The 20,878-nt window shown below is 41.6% G+C and overlaps 3 protein-coding genes across 7 annotated transcripts; 1 reads left to right on the forward strand and 2 right to left on the reverse strand.

The window, feature by feature from the left end:
• Positions 1-16,872: 16,872 nt before the first annotated feature.
• LOC122616230 lies at positions 16,873-17,910 on the reverse strand. 4 transcript variants are annotated; one of them, XR_006325900.1, is made up of 3 exons: positions 17,695-17,910; positions 17,395-17,473; positions 16,873-17,327 (listed from the first exon to the last, which is right to left on the reverse strand). XR_006325900.1 is itself a non-coding variant. In XM_043791607.1 (3 exons), exons 1-3 carry the CDS (start codon positions 17,717-17,719, stop codon positions 17,196-17,198), a joined length of 240 nt encoding a protein of 79 aa, XP_043647542.1. In that variant the 5' UTR covers positions 17,720-17,822; the 3' UTR covers positions 16,873-17,195. The 4 variants fall into 4 exon arrangements, 2 of the variants coding, with proteins under 2 accessions (XP_043647542.1, XP_043647541.1); XR_006325899.1 differs by having other exon boundaries at positions 16,873-17,067; positions 17,117-17,473; positions 17,695-17,775; XM_043791607.1 differs by having other exon boundaries at positions 17,391-17,473; positions 17,695-17,822.
• Positions 17,911-18,020: 110 nt separating this feature from the next.
• Positions 18,021-19,862, forward strand: LOC122616229 (probable prefoldin subunit 4). 2 transcript variants are annotated; one of them, XM_043791605.1, is made up of 2 exons: positions 18,021-18,038; positions 19,438-19,862. In XM_043791605.1, the coding sequence occupies exon 2, from the start codon at positions 19,507-19,509 to the stop codon at positions 19,807-19,809; it is 303 nt and encodes a 100-aa protein (XP_043647540.1). In that variant the 5' UTR covers positions 18,021-18,038; positions 19,438-19,506; the 3' UTR covers positions 19,810-19,862. The 2 variants fall into 2 exon arrangements, with proteins under 2 accessions (XP_043647540.1, XP_043647539.1); XM_043791604.1 differs by lacking the exon at positions 18,021-18,038 and adding an exon at positions 19,130-19,291.
• LOC122616227 (probable Golgi SNAP receptor complex member 2) lies at positions 19,801-20,729 on the reverse strand. Its single transcript, XM_043791603.1, has 2 exons — positions 20,462-20,729; positions 19,801-20,396 (listed from the first exon to the last, which is right to left on the reverse strand). Exons 1-2 carry the CDS (start codon positions 20,596-20,598, stop codon positions 19,883-19,885), a joined length of 651 nt encoding a protein of 216 aa, XP_043647538.1. The 5' UTR covers positions 20,599-20,729; the 3' UTR covers positions 19,801-19,882.
• Between the last annotated feature and the right edge of the window lie 149 nt (positions 20,730-20,878).

A 20,878-nucleotide genomic window follows, 5' to 3' on the forward strand; every position in this document is an offset into this window, starting at 1 on the left:
TTGACTTTAAGCCAACCAATTAGTGAAAACTTAGGGGATAATTGAGTGCCTGATTATCAAGTTCACTTTGCTTGCGTTTTTATCTTCACCTTGTGGGATCTTTTTTACGGCAAGTTGAAGGAAAGTGAGTTGCTAAAAAAAGGGAATGCAAACTACACCCCTTTTATTAATAAGTATTTTGGTTTCAGTATCTTGGCGTGCAGTTAACCACTTTAAATTAATTTTAAAACAGTAAAAAATATTTGAAGAATTTTTTACACAACTACTAACTGCATACAAATATATACATTTAAATACTGCAAAATCTACTATTTATTAATAAGTATTTTGGTTTCAGTATCTTGGCGTGCAGCTAACCACTTTAAAATTAATTTTAGAACAGTAAAAAATAGTTGAAGAATTTTTTACACAACTACTAACTGCAAATGTATACATTTAAATACTGCAAAATCTACTATGCAAAACCACAATATAATAATCCAACTTTTCATTATGCGCACACCACTTTCCTTTATGCATGAAATTCAATTATCTCCACTTGCATTTCATATTCAATATTTACCTCTTCTAATTAACTTTCTTCGTGTGCCAAATGAACAAAGCAAATTTGCAGGGAATTCGAGGCATTCCTGGTTTCTCATTACAATTCCGAGCATATACGAAAGAATGTGTGTGACACACATTTTGGGGAGCAGGCCGAGATTTGGGTTGGGAAAAAATCCAGACACGTGGCGAATTTCGAGTGTCACAGCACGGATTCCGTTTTGTCTGTCTGATGAGTTGGAAAAGCAAAGAATATACGCGTTTTCCGAGCAAGTAAACACCTCCTTTAAGAAAATTAAAGCCTGATTACAGGCTAATGAAAACGTTTCAAATATTTCATTATAAAATATTTTGAAAATTACTTTACCTTAAAGTTTGTTAGTTAAATGTACATAGATAATAAATAATTCAGGACACAAATGGCGGTTATTGAGCTCCATTCATGTGTTCATGTTTAATTGAATGTATCTGCCCTTGTTTTTTGCTAGATTCACTTCTGCTGTAAATTATTCCCAAAACAAGTTGTAAACTTTAATGGCATTTTGTTGCCCATTTTTGCTATTTTTGTTTTTTGCCCTTTTCGATTAGCTCACTTGTTTTGCCCTCATAATAGTTGACAACTGTAATTTATGATCCTTTTTTGCTGTGCTGGCGGTTTGGCCAGTTGCCAAACTAGTTTTTCCATAAACTATTTTTATTATCAACTCTGCAGGTGAATATAAAAGGTTAAAAGTTAGGCATGGAATTGTTAACTAATGTACAAATGCATTGAGTGCAACAATATCATTCCAAGGATGATAGATATTGTAGTTTAAATGCTTTAAAATAAAATTTAAATGTTAGCAGCAACTTTTTTAGACAGAAGTCAGTCGCAGATAAAGAAAAGTATTAATACGTATTATGTACATTTCTCAAAAGTTTAAAATCGATCAATTGTCGTTTATTTGCTATCAAGTCGCTTTTTTTCATCTGTGAAAGTTGCTTCGCCTTGGAAAATTTTCTTTTTCCGCCAGTTTTCTCCTTTTTCCAGCAACATTCTGTCTAGCTGGTGGCACCGGAAGTCGCCTAGAAGCAAACCGGAAAGAAAACCCTGGGAAAATCGAAAGTTTTGATTTATAATCGGACAAGTTTAGAGCTGCCTTCAATTCAGTGCAGTTGCACTTCTCGGGTTTTCCCAGCTTGCCCATTGACTTGGAATCGGATTTGTCATGGCTGATGAATGGAAATGGAAAACTTTTTCCACTGCCGTTGTGTATTATTTAATTTATTTACAATATCCGCTCGCTATTCGTGCGTTTGTCAGCTGTGTACAGGTGCTGAATGCAGGCAATTCAGTTAAATGACCAAACAACGGCCTTTCTTAGGCCCAATAAATTTCAATTAAAATGTCAACAATTTGCGGAGTATCGACAAGATATCTGTTCCACAACCAGCAGCCGGGCTATATATGTTAAATGTGTATATTGGCTGGGGAGGATTTATCGCTGCCATTTGCTTATTGACAGCTGGGGAAAGTGAGCGTGACATGATGGAAAGTAATCTAATGGAGAGCATAGACCAGCTGACTCAGGTAATTCATCATAAATATGCTGAGCTCCAAATATAGCCCAGCTACACCTGTGGCTGTCGTCGCTGGAAGTCATCAATCTTCTGAAAGGGAAGTTGGCTTCCCCTTTTTATTTTGCGAGGAGGGGTACAATTTAAATAAATTATATTGTCAGGAAGTAGAAGACTACGTCGTTGAGTTGTTAACTAAACTTTGGCCTTCGATGGGAATGAAAAATGTTTGAACACAACAGCTAAATGGATTTAAATGTGCATTTGGCTATAAATTATTTGCAAAATGTAACAATTTCCAAGGTACACAGCTAAATATTTTCATTGTCCATAAATTCAAATATATTTTGTCCTGAACTTGAGCTTGGAGCTATATATTACAGAGCTTTTCTTTATAAGTAATTCTATCTTAAACGTTTATTATCTGCAAATTAATTGCATATCAACTACATGTATTTTAACTTAAACTCACACAACATTAATCTTCTTAAAAGTCGTTAGTCCAGCTTACTTTTTCTGTGGGAGCTTATATTTTTTTTAGGTCTCAAAATTGTGGTTTTCCTGCCTTTGCGCATAAAAGAACAGGCATACGAAATCTGTCACTGTGACGACCGAGCACTTTTGATAAGCCTCAAAAGAGCCAACCGGAGTTGAGAGGGTTTAAAATGGAGCAGAAGCTGGCTAAAAAAATGTCAAATAAAAATGTGGAATACCGAAATGTTTGGGATTGAAAGGCTTGCGTCCTCCGCCTGATGAGTGCGTTCACTTGATTGCCGCTTACTAACTCCCATTTCAACTCCCATTTCCACTGCCGCTCCCATTTCTATTCCCAATTCCATTCCCCGAAAATCCAAATCCTCACCCAACTTGAAACGAGAACTAATGACACAAAGCGCACTAATTCGGTGGGCAATTGTGGGTACTCCAACCCAGCTTCCGATCAGGATCACTATTTCCTGTCCCTCCAATGACAAGCGAATTATTGTAATCCACTTGAAATTCATTGGGAGCACAAAACGAGCAGGAAAAATGTGAAAATGTGAACACTGAGTGCAATTATCGGGGACTTCCTGGCTTGTAGAATGATTTGAAATCTTGTAAATCACTCAAGAGACAGAAATTGCAACAAATTGGACAAGAAACCAATAAAGGAATTGACTGAACGTCAAGTCGACAGCTTAATTTCTTTCTTTTTTATGGTTATATTCAAAACTGCTTTAGGAAACCATTGTGTAGCGCTTGTGGCAAGACGAATCGGGCGGCAGGCCAGAAAGGCGGTGGCTCCATCTACATGTCGTTCCCGCGTCGAAACAAGGGGCAGACGAAGAAAGTCGGGGGAGAGCCTTAGCATAGGAAGAGGCAACATAGGCAGCTGTCAAATTTCGGCAAATACCGTAGGTTTGGCTGGAGAGAGCGGAGATAGCTTCCCAGCTAGATCAACTCGACGCCAGCTTTCTTTTCCAATTTGGCTGTCCACAAGGTTAGTTCAAAGTTAAACGGAACCAGGAGCAGGCATATACGGGAAAACTGGCGAAAGAATCTTATAAAGGAATACATCTACAGGCAGCGCTGAATCCAGTTTCAGGGTAAGCAAGGCCGTGGAAAAAGCGTGGAGTTTGCGATGGTGCAAGGTGCATTTTTTTTTATCTAGGTTTGGCGCTAAATATATAGCGCAAGTGCGAGCCAAACGGACGGCTTAACATCGAGCCAGGTGGCAGACATTTTCCTCGGAGAACGACGGATCGCTCAGCCCAGGGAGAAACGAAACGGCGGCTCGAAACTCCCGTAGCGAGGAGCTGCATTTAGCTGATTACTAATTAATAACCTTTGAATTAGGCCTCTGAATGGCAGAAAAGGGTTGCAAGCAGGCATAGATACGTCCCAATTAGGAATCGCGGCAGCACACAATTTCTTTTCCATTTCGGCGGACTCTTATTTTTGGTTAATTACTCTTAGAGAGCCATCGATGACGTAGAAATCCCCACGTTCCATTTTGTCGCCATGTTCCCCTTGCGCACTTAAAGAAGGGAACGAGAAGAGGAGGAACGAAAAGGAGAGGGGAGAATAACCAAGTCCAGCAGTTGCAATCGCGGTTTCTTGTTCGGCGGGCGAGCAAAAGTTTTGTCGCGCGTTCTGGCCGTAATTTGGTGAATCCGACCAGAGGAAAATCCGCTGATCGACGGCGCGGGAAAAACCCCCTTAGTGAGCGAGAAGGCCGGAAAATAGTGGAGAGATTTTTTTTGTATAGTGGAATAAGTTATTATGTAAGTGAAAAGTGGCAGTGCGAAGGAGAGAGGGAAAGATAAGGAAAAGAGTCCATCATTTTTTTTAGTGTCCCTTATGTGCTCCGTCTTCTTCTTCCTTTTTTTTTTTTGTTTCTTTTGTTCAGTTTTAGCAAGCCTATGATTAAGCAATAAGGCACAGTGGGTCAAAGACCAATACAGAGAGTGAAAAAATATTTAATTTTCCCACAGGTGCGGCAGACTCCAACGGAAGCGCTTTCGTCGGTGGAACTCCGGATTGTTGGTGAGTGATTAAATCACGTAATTGCAATGGCAATGATCAATGAGGTATACATAATTTGGTGAAAAAGAAAGAAAGTAATTACGTCTGAATTTTCGATTCCTTGTCCCACTGTCCGCCGCGAGCGAAATTAGGTCGAAGTTTTAGAGCCTCTGAAGAAAAGGAAGAGGAGGAATGCGAATTCAAGGCCAAGGCCAAGAGTGGAATGTCGGAATTAGAATCTGATTTTTTTCTGTTTGTCCGTCTCTCTTTAACTCTCGCACATATGTATGTTGTTTTTGCCACCAGAGCAGCAATCGCTCTCTTTATTTGATTTGTTTAATTTTAATATTCTTAAGTTCCATTTGGGTGCCTATGGCACACTCGAAATTAGTGGAGATCTAAATATCGAAATTTTCTCTATTATTCGACTCGCATACAATTCTGATAGTTATTTAAGGTCCCACATTTTTTCTCGCATGCGATTTTTACTCATTTTTGTTTACGTTTTGTTACTGGCGCATGCACTTGTTGCTAGCCTCCATGCTGAATTACCCATTTGTTAGCTGTAAGAAAATTCTCTTAGTGTGTTAAGAATAAAATTTATAATGTGCTAGAAAGCTTTTCGTTTGCCTATGGCTAGGATAACTCCCGTGTGAATATGTGTTAGTGATCTTAAAAGGGGCCGTCCGAGTATATTGTGCAATGCAGATTTTTGGAGAAAGGCGGCCAAGGCAGGGCGGGCATTAGCGACCTCGAGGCCATCAGAGGATCGCAAGGAAGATGGGGAAAAGTAGTTGTCGTCCGATTTTCTGTTTTATGTTGAACTCTTTCAGCCCTCAACCAATTCTTGTCGCTGCACGCGAAGTTATTTGAATATTTAGAGGAAGATCAGGCTGAGGTATAGGGACAAGACCACCACCCCAAATAGCCGACAAGGAGCAGCTGGACCATTGCGCGTGCGTCCCAAATACCTCCCATCACCACCCAAGCCGAGTAGCAATCCGTTACAGTAATAATTATCTTTCTAAATAATCTGGCGCCCAACAATGGAGCTTGAAAGTCGTTTTCATTGTCGAAAAACATTGGTATCAACAACAAAACACCAACACATGCAGAAAATTCGTCTATTCATCATTTTCTTAAATTTTTGGGAGGACAGTAGGATCACGGTGGGCTGAAACTGGTGTTGACCTTTCAGCCAACGGTTGCCGCGACACTCACCTCAAATCTATTTCTCGTCTCAGTTTAAGCGCGTTATTAGGTGCATAGGATCTATAGCCTGTTAACTTGTCCGCAAGCTCAGAGCTAGCCACGCCTGATAAAGTGGGTAAAATAGAGACAAATCTTTCTCTTTAATTTCTTTCCGGGATTTGCAGCAAAGATTAATTAGGCGCGTTGGACTGACAGGCGATAGAGTTATAAGTAACTCAACTCCTGGCCACGGATAATTAGTCTGAGCTATGGACTCCAATTTGTTTACGGTCGAACGGCGTCGCGTTTGTGAGGTGAATAGGAGTCACAGTTGGTTTTTCTTTTAAAAGAAAGCTACTGGCCACGCTTCACAACGAAAACGATGTACCGATTCGCCAAAGTAGGGTATATTTCTGCTAATTGAATCTGAGTTTGGCTGGCAATATATTTGTTGTCGTTATCGCAGTTTAGCAAAACATAGCCAATTAACTCTGCATAAGCAGCAAATTTCTAATCTCTTTTCAGCTATCTTTTACCCAATCTTCCGAAAGTTGCTAACATTATTTTTGCGGGGAGCAAACCTATGCCAAAAGGCAAATTTTATTTATGATATATCAAATCTCGTTTTATCGCTCAAAAATCTTTTAAATACTTTATATCTGTTTAATCTTTTAATATTATTAGGGATAAAATATCCAAATTAAAAGCAATCCTTATCTTAGTCTTTATTATAATATTTCTTAAGCCCAAACTAAAGTATTTTTTTTACTGGAAGCAATGGCCGATTCCGAGGGAGCAGCCGCAACAAGGTGTCCCCTATGTGAAGTTAGTTTAGAAGGTGGGAAAATTTACCGAACCAAATGTGGACACGAGTTCCATCAGTCTTGCATAGTAGCACATTCAAAAAATAAAACTACCTGTCCCAAGTGCAACACGGTGTGTTTTGAAAAAGCGGCCACACCATCTCAGAACACCAGAGGTCAGAAAACACAAGTTTTAGTAGCAAGCGAGCAGACTCCGAGTGGCTCTTCAAACTCAGCAGGGTTGGGAAAGGCTCAAACAGAGTTGATCCAAAGCGCGGTGGTCAACGCTGTCCAGTCCATGCAAAACGATTTGCTCGTGCAGTTATCGGAAAAAATGTCCGAATTAATTCAGGCAAATCTATCTGCCCAATTTCAGGCCACTGCGGGCGAGAGTCAAGAAAGGGATTTGAGAAATAATTCTTTTGGGGATATAGTATTGGACCAGTTGGGTGGCCAAGCAGGCTCGAGACGCGAAACGCCAAGGAGCAACTATTCGGACCTCAGCCAAAGGCCAGATAAGGTTGGCCATATCGTAAACAGTTGGAAGCTTCGGTTTAGTGGGAATCCGGAAGGAATTAGTGTCGACAATTTTATTTATCGGGTAGAGGCGCTGACTGGCCAAACTTTGGATGGTAATTTCTCAGTACTAAGCAGCAACGCTAGCCTTTTGTTCGAAGGGAAAGCGCGAGATTTCTACTGGAGATGCCACAAACAAACCCAGAATCTCAGATGGGAATCTTTGTGTATGGCGTTGCGGAAGCAATTCAGAGATGCACGCACTGATCTGGATATCCGTGAAGCTATTCGTGATCGGAAGCAGCGGGATAAGGAAGGCTTCGATTCTTTTTGCAGTGCTATAGAGGATATGGGTGATAGCTTGGATATGCCGTTAACCGAGATGGAGATGGTTGAGATATTAAAAAGAAATTTAAGGCCAGAAATTCGACATGAACTTCTTAATCTCCCCATCCGCACAGTGGAAAAACTGAGGGAAGTATGCCGGCGTAGGGAAAGCTTTTTAGAAGACGTACGGAAATCCCAAGGGTATCAGAAGGCTGTTCCATACCGAAAACAAGTTTGTGAGCTGTTGGAAGAGCAATTGTCCGATAATGCGTCCGAGTTTTCCGAGGCGGAGGGCGAAGCAGAAATTGGAGCCATGGCTTTGCTCTGCTGGAATTGCCACAAGGAGGGTCATCGCTACCACGACTGTGAAGCGAAGCGCAAAATATTTTGTTATGGTTGTGGGAAACCAAATACGTACAAACCTTCGTGCCCTAAATGTCAAAAAAACTCGAAAGGGAACACACAACCGAGGCCATCGTTGTGTGTTCAACGCCAACGCTCGTCGAGCCCAAAATCAAACCCATAGATTGTTCCAATGCAGCTGCACAATCCAGTTCAACGATGGTGTGGCCAAGTTTAGTAGATTTAAGTTCAAATTCCCCAAATATGCAGCCGTATCTAGAGCGTCAAAAGTCTCATTCAAGGAATGCTCAGCGCATGAGAAATTACTGGGCAGCCCTCAAATCAATTAATGCAATCAGGTTCAAAGATAAGGATAAACGCCCATATGCCGAGGTGCGAGTTTTAGATCGCATCGTCTTGGGTTTATTGGATACAGGAGCAGCAGTAAGCGTAATAGGTGGTAGTTTAGCACAGCAGATAATTAGTAATCGAGTATCTTTTAAGCGCGGATTATTTTCGATAAGTACTGCAGATGGGAAAAAGCAGGAAGTGTTAGGACGAATAAATACTCCGGTCCGATATAAAACTCAGGAAAGAAATCTTGAGCTTCACCTAGCACCATCTCTTAGCCAAGATTTAATTTTAGGCATTGACTTTTGGTCTAAATTCGATTTACTGCCGCCAGAGATGCAAGTTTCTGAAATAGAATCTACAACACATGATCTTACTGTTTTGCAGCGCGAGAGTTTACAAAAAGTCATAGGCAAGTTTCCATCTTTTGCTGAAGTCGGTTTAGGTAGAACTTCTATTCTCTCGCATTCAATTGATGTGGGGGATGCCAAGCCGGTAAAGCAACGGCATTTTCCGGTCTCACCGGCTGTAGAAAAACTCCTGTACGCAGAGGTGGATCGCATGCTAAAGCTCGGGGTCATTGAGGAGTCCGACAGTGCTTGGTCCTCCCCAGTAGTTTTAGTGCAAAAGCCCGGAAAGGTTCGGCTTTGCCTGGACAGTAGAAAGGTCAATGCGGTGACCAAAAAGGATGCTTATCCGCTCCCGCAGATAGATGGAATTTTGGGTCGACTTCCAAAGGCTATGTACATATCCAGCCTAGACCTTAAAGATGCCTATTGGCAAGTACCGCTCGACCCAGATTCTCGCGAAAAGACGGCATTTACAATACCTGGAAAGCCACTTTATCAATACAAAGTTATGCCCTTCGGACTGACCAATGCTTCGCAAACAATGACGCGACTAATGGACAAAGTCATTCCAGCGGAATTGCGAAATGAGGTTTTTGTCTATTTGGACGATTTATTGATCGTGTCGGACAGCTTTGAATCGCATTTGAAGGTATTAGAGGTTGTTGCAGGGCATGTAAAGGCGGCTGGACTCACGTTGAACGTAGAAAAGAGTAAATTCTGCATGCGCTCCGTGAGGTATCTTGGACATATTGTCGGAGAAGGGGTCATAAAAACCGATCCCGACAAAGTATCAGCCATGACCGATTTCCCTCTGCCAAACTCTCTTAAAAGTCTCCGGAGATTCTTGGGCATGGTCGGCTGGTACAGAAAATTTATCCAGAATTTTGCGTCAGTAGCTTCGCCTCTGACCGATTTGTTGAAGCCAAGACAGAAATTCGTTATGACCGCGGAAGGAAGGCAGGCATTCGAGCAGTTAAAAACAATGTTATGTTCAGCTCCGGTTCTGCGCAGTCCGGATTTCGAAAAACCTTTCTTTGTGCAGTGTGACGCAAGTAAGACTGGTGTCGGCGGAGTCTTGGTGCAGAAAACTTCCGATGGCGACGAATATCCGATAGCGTTCGTATCCAAGAAGCTAAATAAAGCTCAACGCAATTACTCTGTGACAGAGCAGGAATGTTTGGCGGCGATAGTCTGTATTAACAGGTTCAGGGCTTATGTGGAAGGCCACGAGTTTACGGTCATTACAGACCATGCCTCCCTCAAATGGCTGATGTCTCAGCCGGACTTACACTCGCGGTTGGCTCGTTGGGCTCTGAAGTTGCAGCGGTTTAACTTTAAAATCGAGCATCGCAGTGGCAAACTAAATGTCGTGCCAGATGCACTTTCCAGAGTAAATGAGGAGGTCGAGGCATTGGAAGGTAATAGTGGTTCTCTGGTCGATTTGGACTCAGAGGTGTTTAAGTCAGCAGAATATGGGCATTTTGTAGATCGGCTCAAAGCGAATTTGGATAAATTACCCGATATAAAAGTAGTCGATGGCTTGGCGTATAAGAAAACAGAGCATGCTACGGGGGATTCCCTGAACGATCAGTTCATCTGGAAGTTGTGGATTCCGAAGGATTTGGTCCAGGATGTTTTAAAGAATGCCCACGATCATCCTATGGCTTCACACGGGGGAATTCACAAAACGCTAGAGCGAGTTCGGAGGCATTGTTATTGGCCTGGGTTAATAAAAGACGTAAAATCATATGTTCTAGCTTGTGATACCTGCAAGATGACAAAAGCTCCTAACACAGTTCAGAGACCGCCAATAGGGGTTCCTCCAGAGTCGGAAAGATTCTTCCAAAGATTATATATAGATTTCTTGGGCCCGTATCCCCGCTCTAGAAGCGGAAAAATTGGAATTTTCATCGTTTTAGACCATTACTCAAAGTTCGTTTTTCTCAAGGCAGTCAAAAAGCTGTCAGCCGAGGTGGTTATAAAATACCTGCAACAGGAACTATTTCACACGTATGGGGTGCCGGAGACGATTATTTCAGACAACGGTTCACAGTTTAAGTCAGACCTATTCCAGAAGTTTATGCGTGAGTACAGAGTCAGTCATATTCGCACAGCAGTGTATTCCCCGCAATCAAATGCGTCTGAAAGGGTAAACAGATCGGTGATAGCGGCCATAAGATCCTATGTTCGGCCTGATCAAAAAAACTGGGACGAAGAGCTAAGTAGTATTTGTTGTGCTCTACGATCGGCGATTCATTCCAGCTTGGGTACTACGCCCTATTACATGGTGTTCGGCCAGCATTTTGTCGGATCTGGGTCCACCTATAAGTTGTTGAAAGCCTTGGGTTTGCTACAAGACCATTCGGCAGTGTTCTCAAGGGAAGATTCCTTAGAGTTAGTGCGCAGCAAAGCTATCGAGGTGATGAAGAAGCAGAACGAAAAGAACGAACGAAATTACAATCTTCGGTCCAGAGAAGTTTCCTACAAAGTTGGCCAGGAAGTGTTCTACAAGAACCACAAGCAGAGTAATTTCCAGGCAGGATATAATGCCAAGTTAGGCCCCAGCTACCTCAAAGCCAGGGTGCGGAAAAAGCTAGGTAATGCCTATTACGATATAGAGGATCTGCAGGGACATTTGGTTGGACGATACCATGCCAAGGATCTGAGGCAATAATTAGTTGCCCCAAGCTTGGTGTGATCAGCCTTGGGAGTGTCACCCCCAAGTCCGATCTTGTGGAGGGGGCAATTTGTAGCGCTTGTGGCAAGACGAATCGGGCGGCAGGCCAGAAAGGCGGTGGCTCCATCTACATGTCGTTCCCGCGTCGAAACAAGGGGCAGACGAAGAAAGTCGGGGGAGAGCCTTAGCATAGGAAGAGGCAACATAGGCAGCTGTCAAATTTCGGCAAATACCGTAGGTTTGGCTGGAGAGAGCGGAGATAGCTTCCCAGCTAGATCAACTCGACGCCAGCTTTCTTTTCCAATTTGGCTGTCCACAAGGTTAGTTCAAAGTTAAACGGAACCAGGAGCAGGCATATACGGGAAAACTGGCGAAAGAATCTTATAAAGGAATACATCTACAGGCAGCGCTGAATCCAGTTTCAGGGTAAGCAAGGCCGTGGAAAAAGCGTGGAGTTTGCGATGGTGCAAGGTGCATTTTTTTTTATCTAGGTTTGGCGCTAAATATATAGCGCAAGTGCGAGCCAAACGGACGGCTTAACATCGAGCCAGGTGGCAGACATTTTCCTCGGAGAACGACGGATCGCTCAGCCCAGGGAGAAACGAAACGGCGGCTCGAAACTCCCGTAGCGAGGAGCTGCATTTAGCTGATTACTAATTAATAACCTTTGAATTAGGCCTCTGAATGGCAGAAAAGGGTTGCAAGCAGGCATAGATACGTCCCAATTAGGAATCGCGGCAGCACACAATTTCTTTTCCATTTCGGCGGACTCTTATTTTTGGTTAATTACTCTTAGAGAGCCATCGATGACGTAGAAATCCCCACGTTCCATTTTGTCGCCATGTTCCCCTTGCGCACTTAAAGAAGGGAACGAGAAGAGGAGGAACGAAAAGGAGAGGGGAGAATAACCAAGTCCAGCAGTTGCAATCGCGGTTTCTTGTTCGGCGGGCGAGCAAAAGTTTTGTCGCGCGTTCTGGCCGTAATTTGGTGAATCCGACCAGAGGAAAATCCGCTGATCGACGGCGCGGGAAAAACCCCCTTAGTGAGCGAGAAGGCCGGAAAATAGTGGAGAGATTTTTTTTGTATAGTGGAATAAGTTATTATGTAAGTGAAAAGTGGCAGTGCGAAGGAGAGAGGGAAAGATAAGGAAAAGAGTCCATCATTTTTTTTAGTGTCCCTTATGTGCTCCGTCTTCTTCTTCCTTTTTTTTTTTTGTTTCTTTTGTTCAGTTTTAGCAAGCCTATGATTAAGCAATAAGGCACAGTGGGTCAAAGACCAATACAGAGAGTGAAAAAATATTTAATTTTCCCACAGGTGCGGCAGACTCCAACGGAAGCGCTTTCGTCGGTGGAACTCCGGATTGTTGGTGAGTGATTAAATCACGTAATTGCAATGGCAATGATCAATGAGGTATACATAATTTGGTGAAAAAGAAAGAAAGTAATTACGTCTGAATTTTCGATTCCTTGTCCCACTGTCCGCCGCGAGCGAAATTAGGTCGAAGTTTTAGAGCCTCTGAAGAAAAGGAAGAGGAGGAATGCGAATTCAAGGCCAAGGCCAAGAGTGGAATGTCGGAATTAGAATCTGATTTTTTTCTGTTTGTCCGTCTCTCTTTAACTCTCGCACATATGTATGTTGTTTTTGCCACCAGAGCAGCAATCGCTCTCTTTATTTGATTTGTTTAATTTTAATATTCTTAAGTTCCATTTGGGTGCCTATGGCACACTCGAAATTAGTGGAGATCTAAATATCGAAATTTTCTCTATTATTCGACTCGCATACAATTCTGATAGTTATTTAAGGTCCCACATTTTTTCTCGCATGCGATTTTTACTCATTTTTGTTTACGTTTTGTTACTGGCGCATGCACTTGTTGCTAGCCTCCATGCTGAATTACCCATTTGTTAGCTGTAAGAAAATTCTCTTAGTGTGTTAAGAATAAAATTTATAATGTGCTAGAAAGCTTTTCGTTTGCCTATGGCTAGGATAACTCCCGTGTGAATATGTGTTAGTGATCTTAAAAGGGGCCGTCCGAGTATATTGTGCAATGCAGATTTTTGGAGAAAGGCGGCCAAGGCAGGGCGGGCATTAGCGACCTCGAGGCCATCAGAGGATCGCAAGGAAGATGGGGAAAAGTAGTTGTCGTCCGATTTTCTGTTTTATGTTGAACTCTTTCAGCCCTCAACCAATTCTTGTCGCTGCACGCGAAGTTATTTGAATATTTAGAGGAAGATCAGGCTGAGGTATAGGGACAAGACCACCACCCCAAATAGCCGACAAGGAGCAGCTGGACCATTGCGCGTGCGTCCCAAATACCTCCCATCACCACCCAAGCCGAGTAGCAATCCGTTACAATTGTTGCTAAAAATAATTCCTCTATCTAAACAAGAGCACCCGCCTAACTTTTGAAAACAAATACAAAATCTACTCCTAAACTATAACAAGACTTGTCACACAGTGTTAATGAAAAGGTTTTAGAAGTAACTACAAAGTTTGAGCAACATTGACTTGAGCACACACAAACTTAGCTCGCAATGTCCAAAGTCACGAAGATGCCATTTCATAAATGTGCAATAAAAAGGTTTATGCCTACATTAAGATATAGAATATTCAAATAAAACGAAAGTCCAGCCAACAACTTTTGCTAACTCGAAATGCGTCTCGTGGGCATTCAGCAGATACAAGTAGCCAAGAGATACAAAGATACAAAATGGAACTTAAGCTGACGACTTGACCACCAATGGGAATACGAAATTCGAAATGGTAAAACAAAAGCTGCAAATCCGTAATGATAATTCCACGATTATGTTGTGCTTATGGCAAAGTTTTTGTCTTCTCGCATTGGAGAGATGTAGCTGTCGGCTGGGAAAAAAGCCGGGCAACTGGGCAAATATTGTGCAAAGGACAATATTTATCTTTTGCCTACGCTTAACACGTATACGCCCCCATGGTAATTGCTGCATAATAAACAAGAATCTCTGAATCTCTGCCACGAATGCCCCTCTCATCGCCTCGCCTCGCCTGTCCATTGTTATTTGCATTGTCATTTGCGGAACAAAAGCATTCTGTACTTCTGCCTGAGGGTTTAACTAATAAATACAGCCAGAGTGCGATGGATCTGTAGTGGGAATATATGTATACATATATTTATATCCATTGTCAAATACTAGGCAAATGGTCCATGTCCATGTTAAGTCAACAATAAGCCAAAAACTGAATGTAATTTCGATGGCAGATTGCATGCATGCTCAGATAGATTCTAAACATAAAACTATCGGAAATGGTAATCGCTTTTTTTGCTAACAAGCAAGTGTGGCAAAATAAACGTTAAATTGATTAAAATTTGAATAATCAACAGCAGGAAAAATAATTCAATAAAATACTTTTAACCTGCACTCAGTTAAAATGTAATGAAACGCATAGCATATAGAATTATCATTGCTTGCAAAAACTTATTGCTAACATATTTATTTTAGCATTCTGATGTTCAATTGATTTCGATTCAAATTCCGATGAGCATTTTGCTAGAGCTGTAGTAGGGCTTAAACTACAGCTCTTGCCCATTTTTCTGGATGCATTTTTTCCGCATTGATTTAGACGCACCGACCTTTGGCGCAGTCTCTCAAAATTGCCCAAAATTACTCGCACGTAAAACAATAAATTTTCATAATATCCCGGGTAGCCAGACGTGTGCCACGCCCCAACGCCCCAAACGCCCACCAAAAGGAATGGATGCAGGCCACGTGTAAAGTGCAAAATTGCACCATCAGCGAAATGGACCAAGTCGGAACATCGCCAGCGGCAGACACACACGATGGAGATGCGGGATGGGCTAACGAATATATACGTATGTTTGGCCAAAGCCATGGCTAAAGGTTCACGGATGGGCTGGGAAATGGGAAATGGGCTTGGCCAGCCAAAGATTAGCGTTATTTGTATGCAAAGCAGCAGGCCAGAGGCAGGAACATTGCAGGCCCAGTGTCGCCATCCCAAATGCCATTCAAAGTCGGGCTGAGAGGATGGGAATTTCGGGATTCGGGTACCAGGAACAGCAGCGAACACAACAAGGAACGTGTTTCAATTTTTATGACATTTCAATGCAGTTGATGTCAGCGAAACGGGTTGAAAAACCCGGTGGACACCGAATAGCTCGTTACGATTTTGACAATTCATATTTTGCCCGGGGCAAGAAATTTGTATACACTTTTGCCCCGAACATATATCTATATCTCAACATATTTCTGGACAGTTCAATTGAATTGTAAAATTGATCGAAAAATAAAACACGAAAGGATAGAGAAGAAAAAAAATATATAACACAGAAATATGGAAGGAACACGAGGATTGCGCATACGCCATGTGGTGGCTGAAGTTCAGCCAGTTCAGGAAAATACCTTTTATTTGCATTTCAAAGGCATGGCGAAGGCATGGTGAGTTCACCTAGCACTCACTCATTATTTATGAATTGAACAACCCAAAATGCTGCAGCGAGAGTGAGAAACACCATGTATTATTTATGAGACTTCAGCAGGTTTCCCCTTTTCTGTTTTTCAGGCAGCTGCTTTTGTGTGTGGGCTGCCAAGAACATTTATTTGCCGTTGGTTGTGCACATAATGTTGGGGCATTAAAAACAAAACCGCTTATAATTAACCAAAAACTCAATTAAGTGCAGTCAGTAAAGCAACAAACGAACTGCAGAAGCTTGGTGTAAAATTTAAGAAGAACTTTCAATTTAAACAAATATAACATATTTAAAAATGGAATAATATTATGCAACTCTTAAATAAAATGGGAAAAATAAATGAGAATAATACAATAACAATTCCTTTTTGTTACTTATAGTTCTGAGTTGCAGGTAAGTATTTATTTGCTTATTTCAATTGCACTTCAAAGTTATCAAAAGTTTCCAACTTAATGACCACATCGTATTTGATCAACTTTGCCCTCATTATAAGCACATTAGCCAAGTGTGCGGCAAATGTCGCTTATTCCACTTGGCCTATCACTCATCGGGTTAATCATATATGTGTAGCTGCCATTATTATTCATTTTCGTCCTACTTATGCCACCTGTCGAGGATCCAGTAACAAAACTCGAGTTCCGCCTCATCAGGAGGGGCAACCTAAGTGAGGCCATAAATCCTTTTTGAAGCCTCTCATCGGGGAACGTGACTCTCATGTGGAGATACAATGAGTATCTACATGTACATATATGGAATGGGTCCGATGTCTGCTGGCTTGATAAATTAACGCATTAAAGCTATAGCTGAGCCGCCATCAAGAGGCGGCTTTTAATAACACAAATGGCAATCGAATCCCAAAAAAGTCAAGTGAAACGAAAACGGAATGCGAAATGAGAACCCAAATATGTTAACTCGATTTTCAGAGCGGGTGGTGGCTCATTCGATCGGGGCAACTTAAAGCATGCTCAATTTTCCTGTCGAAATTCCCATTAAACATAAAGAATTTCTGTAGTATACGACAGCTCTCCGGGGAGATAACGGAAAACCAAAGCCACAAATAGTAGCTGCAAATAAACAAAAATTGGCATATCTCAACTATAGAATAAAATGCCACAGACGCAGGCAAGTCCGTGTGCTGGAAAAAACTTATTGAAACTTTTGTACTTTGAGTATATATAATTTAATATTAAATATGCAAAACTACTTTCTAAATAACTCTTGAATATACATACTTCGAAAAGTGCCTACATAACTTCTTCATACTTTTTCTGTTTTCGTTTTTTTGTTTATTTTTAAATGCAATATAAATCCTGTTTTTCTAAATGCAAGGACCAAACTACAGGATAACTACAACTGGCCGCCTTGATCAAATAGCATTTACTGAACCGAACTGTCCTCGTGCGCACCTGTGTGCAATGGAATCGAAATCAAAGCACATTCATCCTGCAAAATGGACAAACAATGAAATAGTTGGGCAAATGTAAATACCAACTGGAAGCATCCGAAATATGTCCATAGCACAGCCAAGCAAAGTTTAACTATCTTTTTTCGAGGAAGGGGTTAGTTGTACTTCAACTGCCGGTCGCCAATTGCTGCCAAGTTTTCCACTTGATGGAGATCGGAAAAAAGGGCGGGGAAATCCACAGGACGCGCAGAAGGGGCAAAGGAGGCAAAGGAGCCCGCAGGAGGTGACCGACATGTGCCTGGTTTAGTGGAAAACTGATTGACGCCGTGTCCTTTGATTTCCCTCGTGTTTCAGGACTCACGCACTGGAGGATAACGGCCGAAGGATGCGGGAAGAAGGGGATCCTTTTAGCAAGGACCCTCGATGTGGGCAACACTCGATGACCTGAAAGTGGGTCAATGGAAAAGGATTCAAGCGCAGTCCGCATATGAGATACAAGCGCAAGTGTAGTCATTTACAGAAACCCATTTGAAAATGTATTTAATTTGATTAACTAAACGAATTAACTTTACGCTGAGTAAATATGGTATTATTTCAAAGGCAAAAACCACAACTGCAATTATATGTAATAATTCAAACAAATCGCCTTATAATAGGAACAATACCTGGAATCAAATATTTAATGCGCATCCCGGTTGCAATTTACAGAAATAAACCAACAATTTCCAATGCAAATTTAATTAGCATCAATTGCAGCAGCCAACGAATGCGAAACACCATTCGATATGCTTGTTTAAACGAAGGGCCAAGGATAATCTGATTTCAAGCTAAATCAATAAGCTGATGAAGTTTTCCAAATACAAGTTCAATACCTAGGGTACAAGTCAACGGCCAACTTGTTGCAGCAAACAGCGTTTTTCCATGGCTCAATTGCAATTGATGCGATGCAAATGCAATAAATCAGGAATCAATTTGCAGAGTCTGCAGCAAAAGGCCATAATATATATATGTAAATATTCCCCTTGTCTTGTTGCAAATATTTGCCTAAAACCGAAATGATTTTAATTTGTGAAATGACAATGCCCGAAGGGACTTTCAGTGGAAAAGCGAAAGGAAAAGCAGAGTCATCGTCAGGATATTAACACTATCACTTCCTGCACTTTCCCACTTTCCCTCCTTCGCCCAATGGATAATCTTAAGTTCCGTCTAATTGCATTTGCATATTTTGATAATATTCCAAAGGGGGAAATGAAAGTGGCAAATGCATCTCCATCCGAAATAATCAGTTTAATGCGGATGAAATCGTGCAAATTCAATGGCAAAGGAGGTGAAGTGAAAATTCCTAAGCTGCCAACGGAAATTTAATTGCATCGGGCAAAGAAATCCCGTTTAATTACGGTGATTAACTGTAATAATTTATTAGTTTTTGCTTAATTTGTGACATGTGCAAACAATTAGTGATTAAATCGTATGGCCAAAAAGGAAGCAATAATAACATTGACTAATTAGCTGTGCGGTAGGCTTAATTCGTGGCGAATGAATGGCGAAAATAATATGGCGAAATTACAGATACAATTAATACTCGTTTTTATACTCGATAGGAATGGGAAACTAATTACTCAGAATATGTTTTAATCAATTTGCAATTTTATTTCTTATTTTACTAATGGGTAATGTTCTGAGCCTTTTCGAAATTTAAACAAGAACAAAAACCCGCAGTTAGGATTCTTGTGATATTAGTTCGATTTAGTTTTAACAAATTATTATGTTTAAAAAAGTATCTGAACTTGACTATATTTTACAAAGGATTCCATGTATTTGCAAGTAAAATTACAGAACATTCTCTTTTTACACGATACTTACACTGTTAACTACCGAGAGCGATCCTATAGCTAGTGGAAAATGAAACCCAGCCAATCAGATACCTAAAATATTAACCCAGCATATAACTTTTATATATTTATTTAATATTAAATCATACTAATAAAAACGTATATAAAATTATTTAAATTAATAATAAAGACGGAGATATCAAAACGGTAGCTAAGGCAAAATCACTGTCTTAAAATACCCTAACGCATCATTCCCCCTGTTAACTGCTCGCTGTTTGTCAGCACTGAAATGTTAAACAAATAAAATTTTGCCAAGCACCAAAACCAGCAACTGTTTGTAAAACAGATAAAATTATTTATTTAATTTATTAAAACCAACTGGAAAATGGCAGCAAAAGTAGCGAGCGGTGCGAACAAAGTGTTCCAGAACGTGAGTCTTGGTGAATCATCAACAGACAGCCGATGGGGATAAAAAGTAACCTCACTTTGTGATGGTTTCACTGTTCATCTGCTCCGTTGAAATTGATGAGAAATGCTCAGCCAATAAATAATCGAATTGATTTTCCATTATTTCAGCATGATGATGTGCACATCTCCTTCGAGGACCAGCAGCGGATCAACCGCTTCGCGAAGCACAATGCCCGCATGGATGACTTCAAGGCGGAGCTGGATATGAAGCGCAATGAGCTCAAGAGCGTTGAGGAGGCGCTGGAGGAGATTGAGCTCTTCGACGAGGACGAGGACATACCGTTCCTGGTGGGCGAGGTGTTCCTCTCGCACAAGCTGGAGAAAACACAGGATCTGTTGAAGGAGACCAAGGAGCAGGTGCTTAAAGAGATTGCCGGCGTGGAGGCCAAGGCGAAGGTTATCAAGGCGGAAATGGACGAGCTGAAGGCCCATCTGTACCAGCGGTTTGGCAGCAACATCTCACTGGAGAGCGATGATTAAAACATTGTGCATTTAACATTTTACAAAATAGAGTACATCTAATTTAAACTCAACTAAATACGCTGTCTTCAGATTAGAGCACTAGGAAATAGATGATCAGGGCAATGATAAGCAAGGTGACTACAACTCCTCCAATTAATATACGACGATCTTCGACCAGCCGGCGTTCTATAAGTTTCATGGTGTGATTGGACAGACCCAGTGTGCTGCCTATGGCCTGGATTCTCTTGTGCGCTCCGCCCAGCGTCATTCTCTGGGAGATCAGGCTCTCGAGTATGCCGCTGCCCGAGGCTATCATGTCGTCCACACCCCGATGGGCGTTACCCAGCTGCGTATGATGTTGCAGTTCGTAGTCCAATTGCAGGCGTGTCTCCTCCGGCTGTGAGCTGTTTGCCGTGAATCTGTGGTTTAGTAGCTGTTCCCTTTCCGAGATCTCCTGCATCCGCCGCTGTCTTCGTTCCCTCGCCGTTTGCAATGATGTCTGCAGGTGTCTCAAGTCGTATTTCAGCTGATCTACGCGGAGTTTGGAGCTTTGCCGCTGGGAAGGGGGCACCTTAAACAGCAGCACATCCAATCGATCGCAGTTTCTAAATGCATAAGATAAACCATTAATAGTACACTATCTTGGGATATATTTCATCATAAAACCCACGCATTCGCCTGGGTAATCTTCAATTGAATCCCGTTTTCCACGTCAAGGGATTCCTGGGCACTGAGCTGACTCAGCCGCTGGAAATCCCGCTCGATGTCCTTTACCGCATTGTTGGTTTGGTGGTACAGGCTTTCCATGCTGGTTCCGCTATCGATTGTGCATTAATTTATGGGCCGGAGAATATTCGCCAATTAATATTTAATCGGTTGCAATTGGTTTGTTTAAAAAGCTGACGCGTTAACATTGGACAGAGTGTCATGTTAGTTAGCAGCGCTGATAGCAGAGCAGCTGGCTGCGGTTTTGGTATGACCATATCTTATGAAAAATGTACAAGCTAATGATTCAAATGAAACTATTTAATTTATTTATAGTTTTAAGAGAATATCTTATGCTTTTATATAGAAATATTGATTTATA

Source organism: Drosophila teissieri, chromosome 3L, assembly GCF_016746235.2.
Source record: "Drosophila teissieri strain GT53w chromosome 3L, Prin_Dtei_1.1, whole genome shotgun sequence".
Taxonomy (NCBI): Eukaryota; Metazoa; Arthropoda; class Insecta; order Diptera; family Drosophilidae; genus Drosophila; species Drosophila teissieri.

Coding starts and splice junctions, on each gene's coding strand:
- LOC122616230 (XM_043791606.1), bottom strand. CDS start 17,719: ATGCGCATTAAATATTTGATTCCAG. Junction 17,474..17,694: donor CATTAAATATTTGATTCCAG/GTATTGTTCCTA, acceptor ACCCACTTTCAG/GTCATCGAGTGTTGCCCACA.
- LOC122616229 (XM_043791604.1), top strand. CDS start 19,247: ATGGCAGCAAAAGTAGCGAGCGGTGCGAACAAAGTGTTCCAGAAC. Junction 19,292..19,437: donor CGAACAAAGTGTTCCAGAAC/GTGAGTCTTGGT, acceptor CCATTATTTCAG/CATGATGATGTGCACATCTC.
- LOC122616227 (XM_043791603.1), bottom strand. CDS start 20,598: ATGGAAAGCCTGTACCACCAAACCAACAATGCGGTAAAGGACATCGAG. Junction 20,397..20,461: donor AAGATTACCCAGGCGAATGC/GTGGGTTTTATG, acceptor TTATGCATTTAG/AAACTGCGATCGATTGGATG.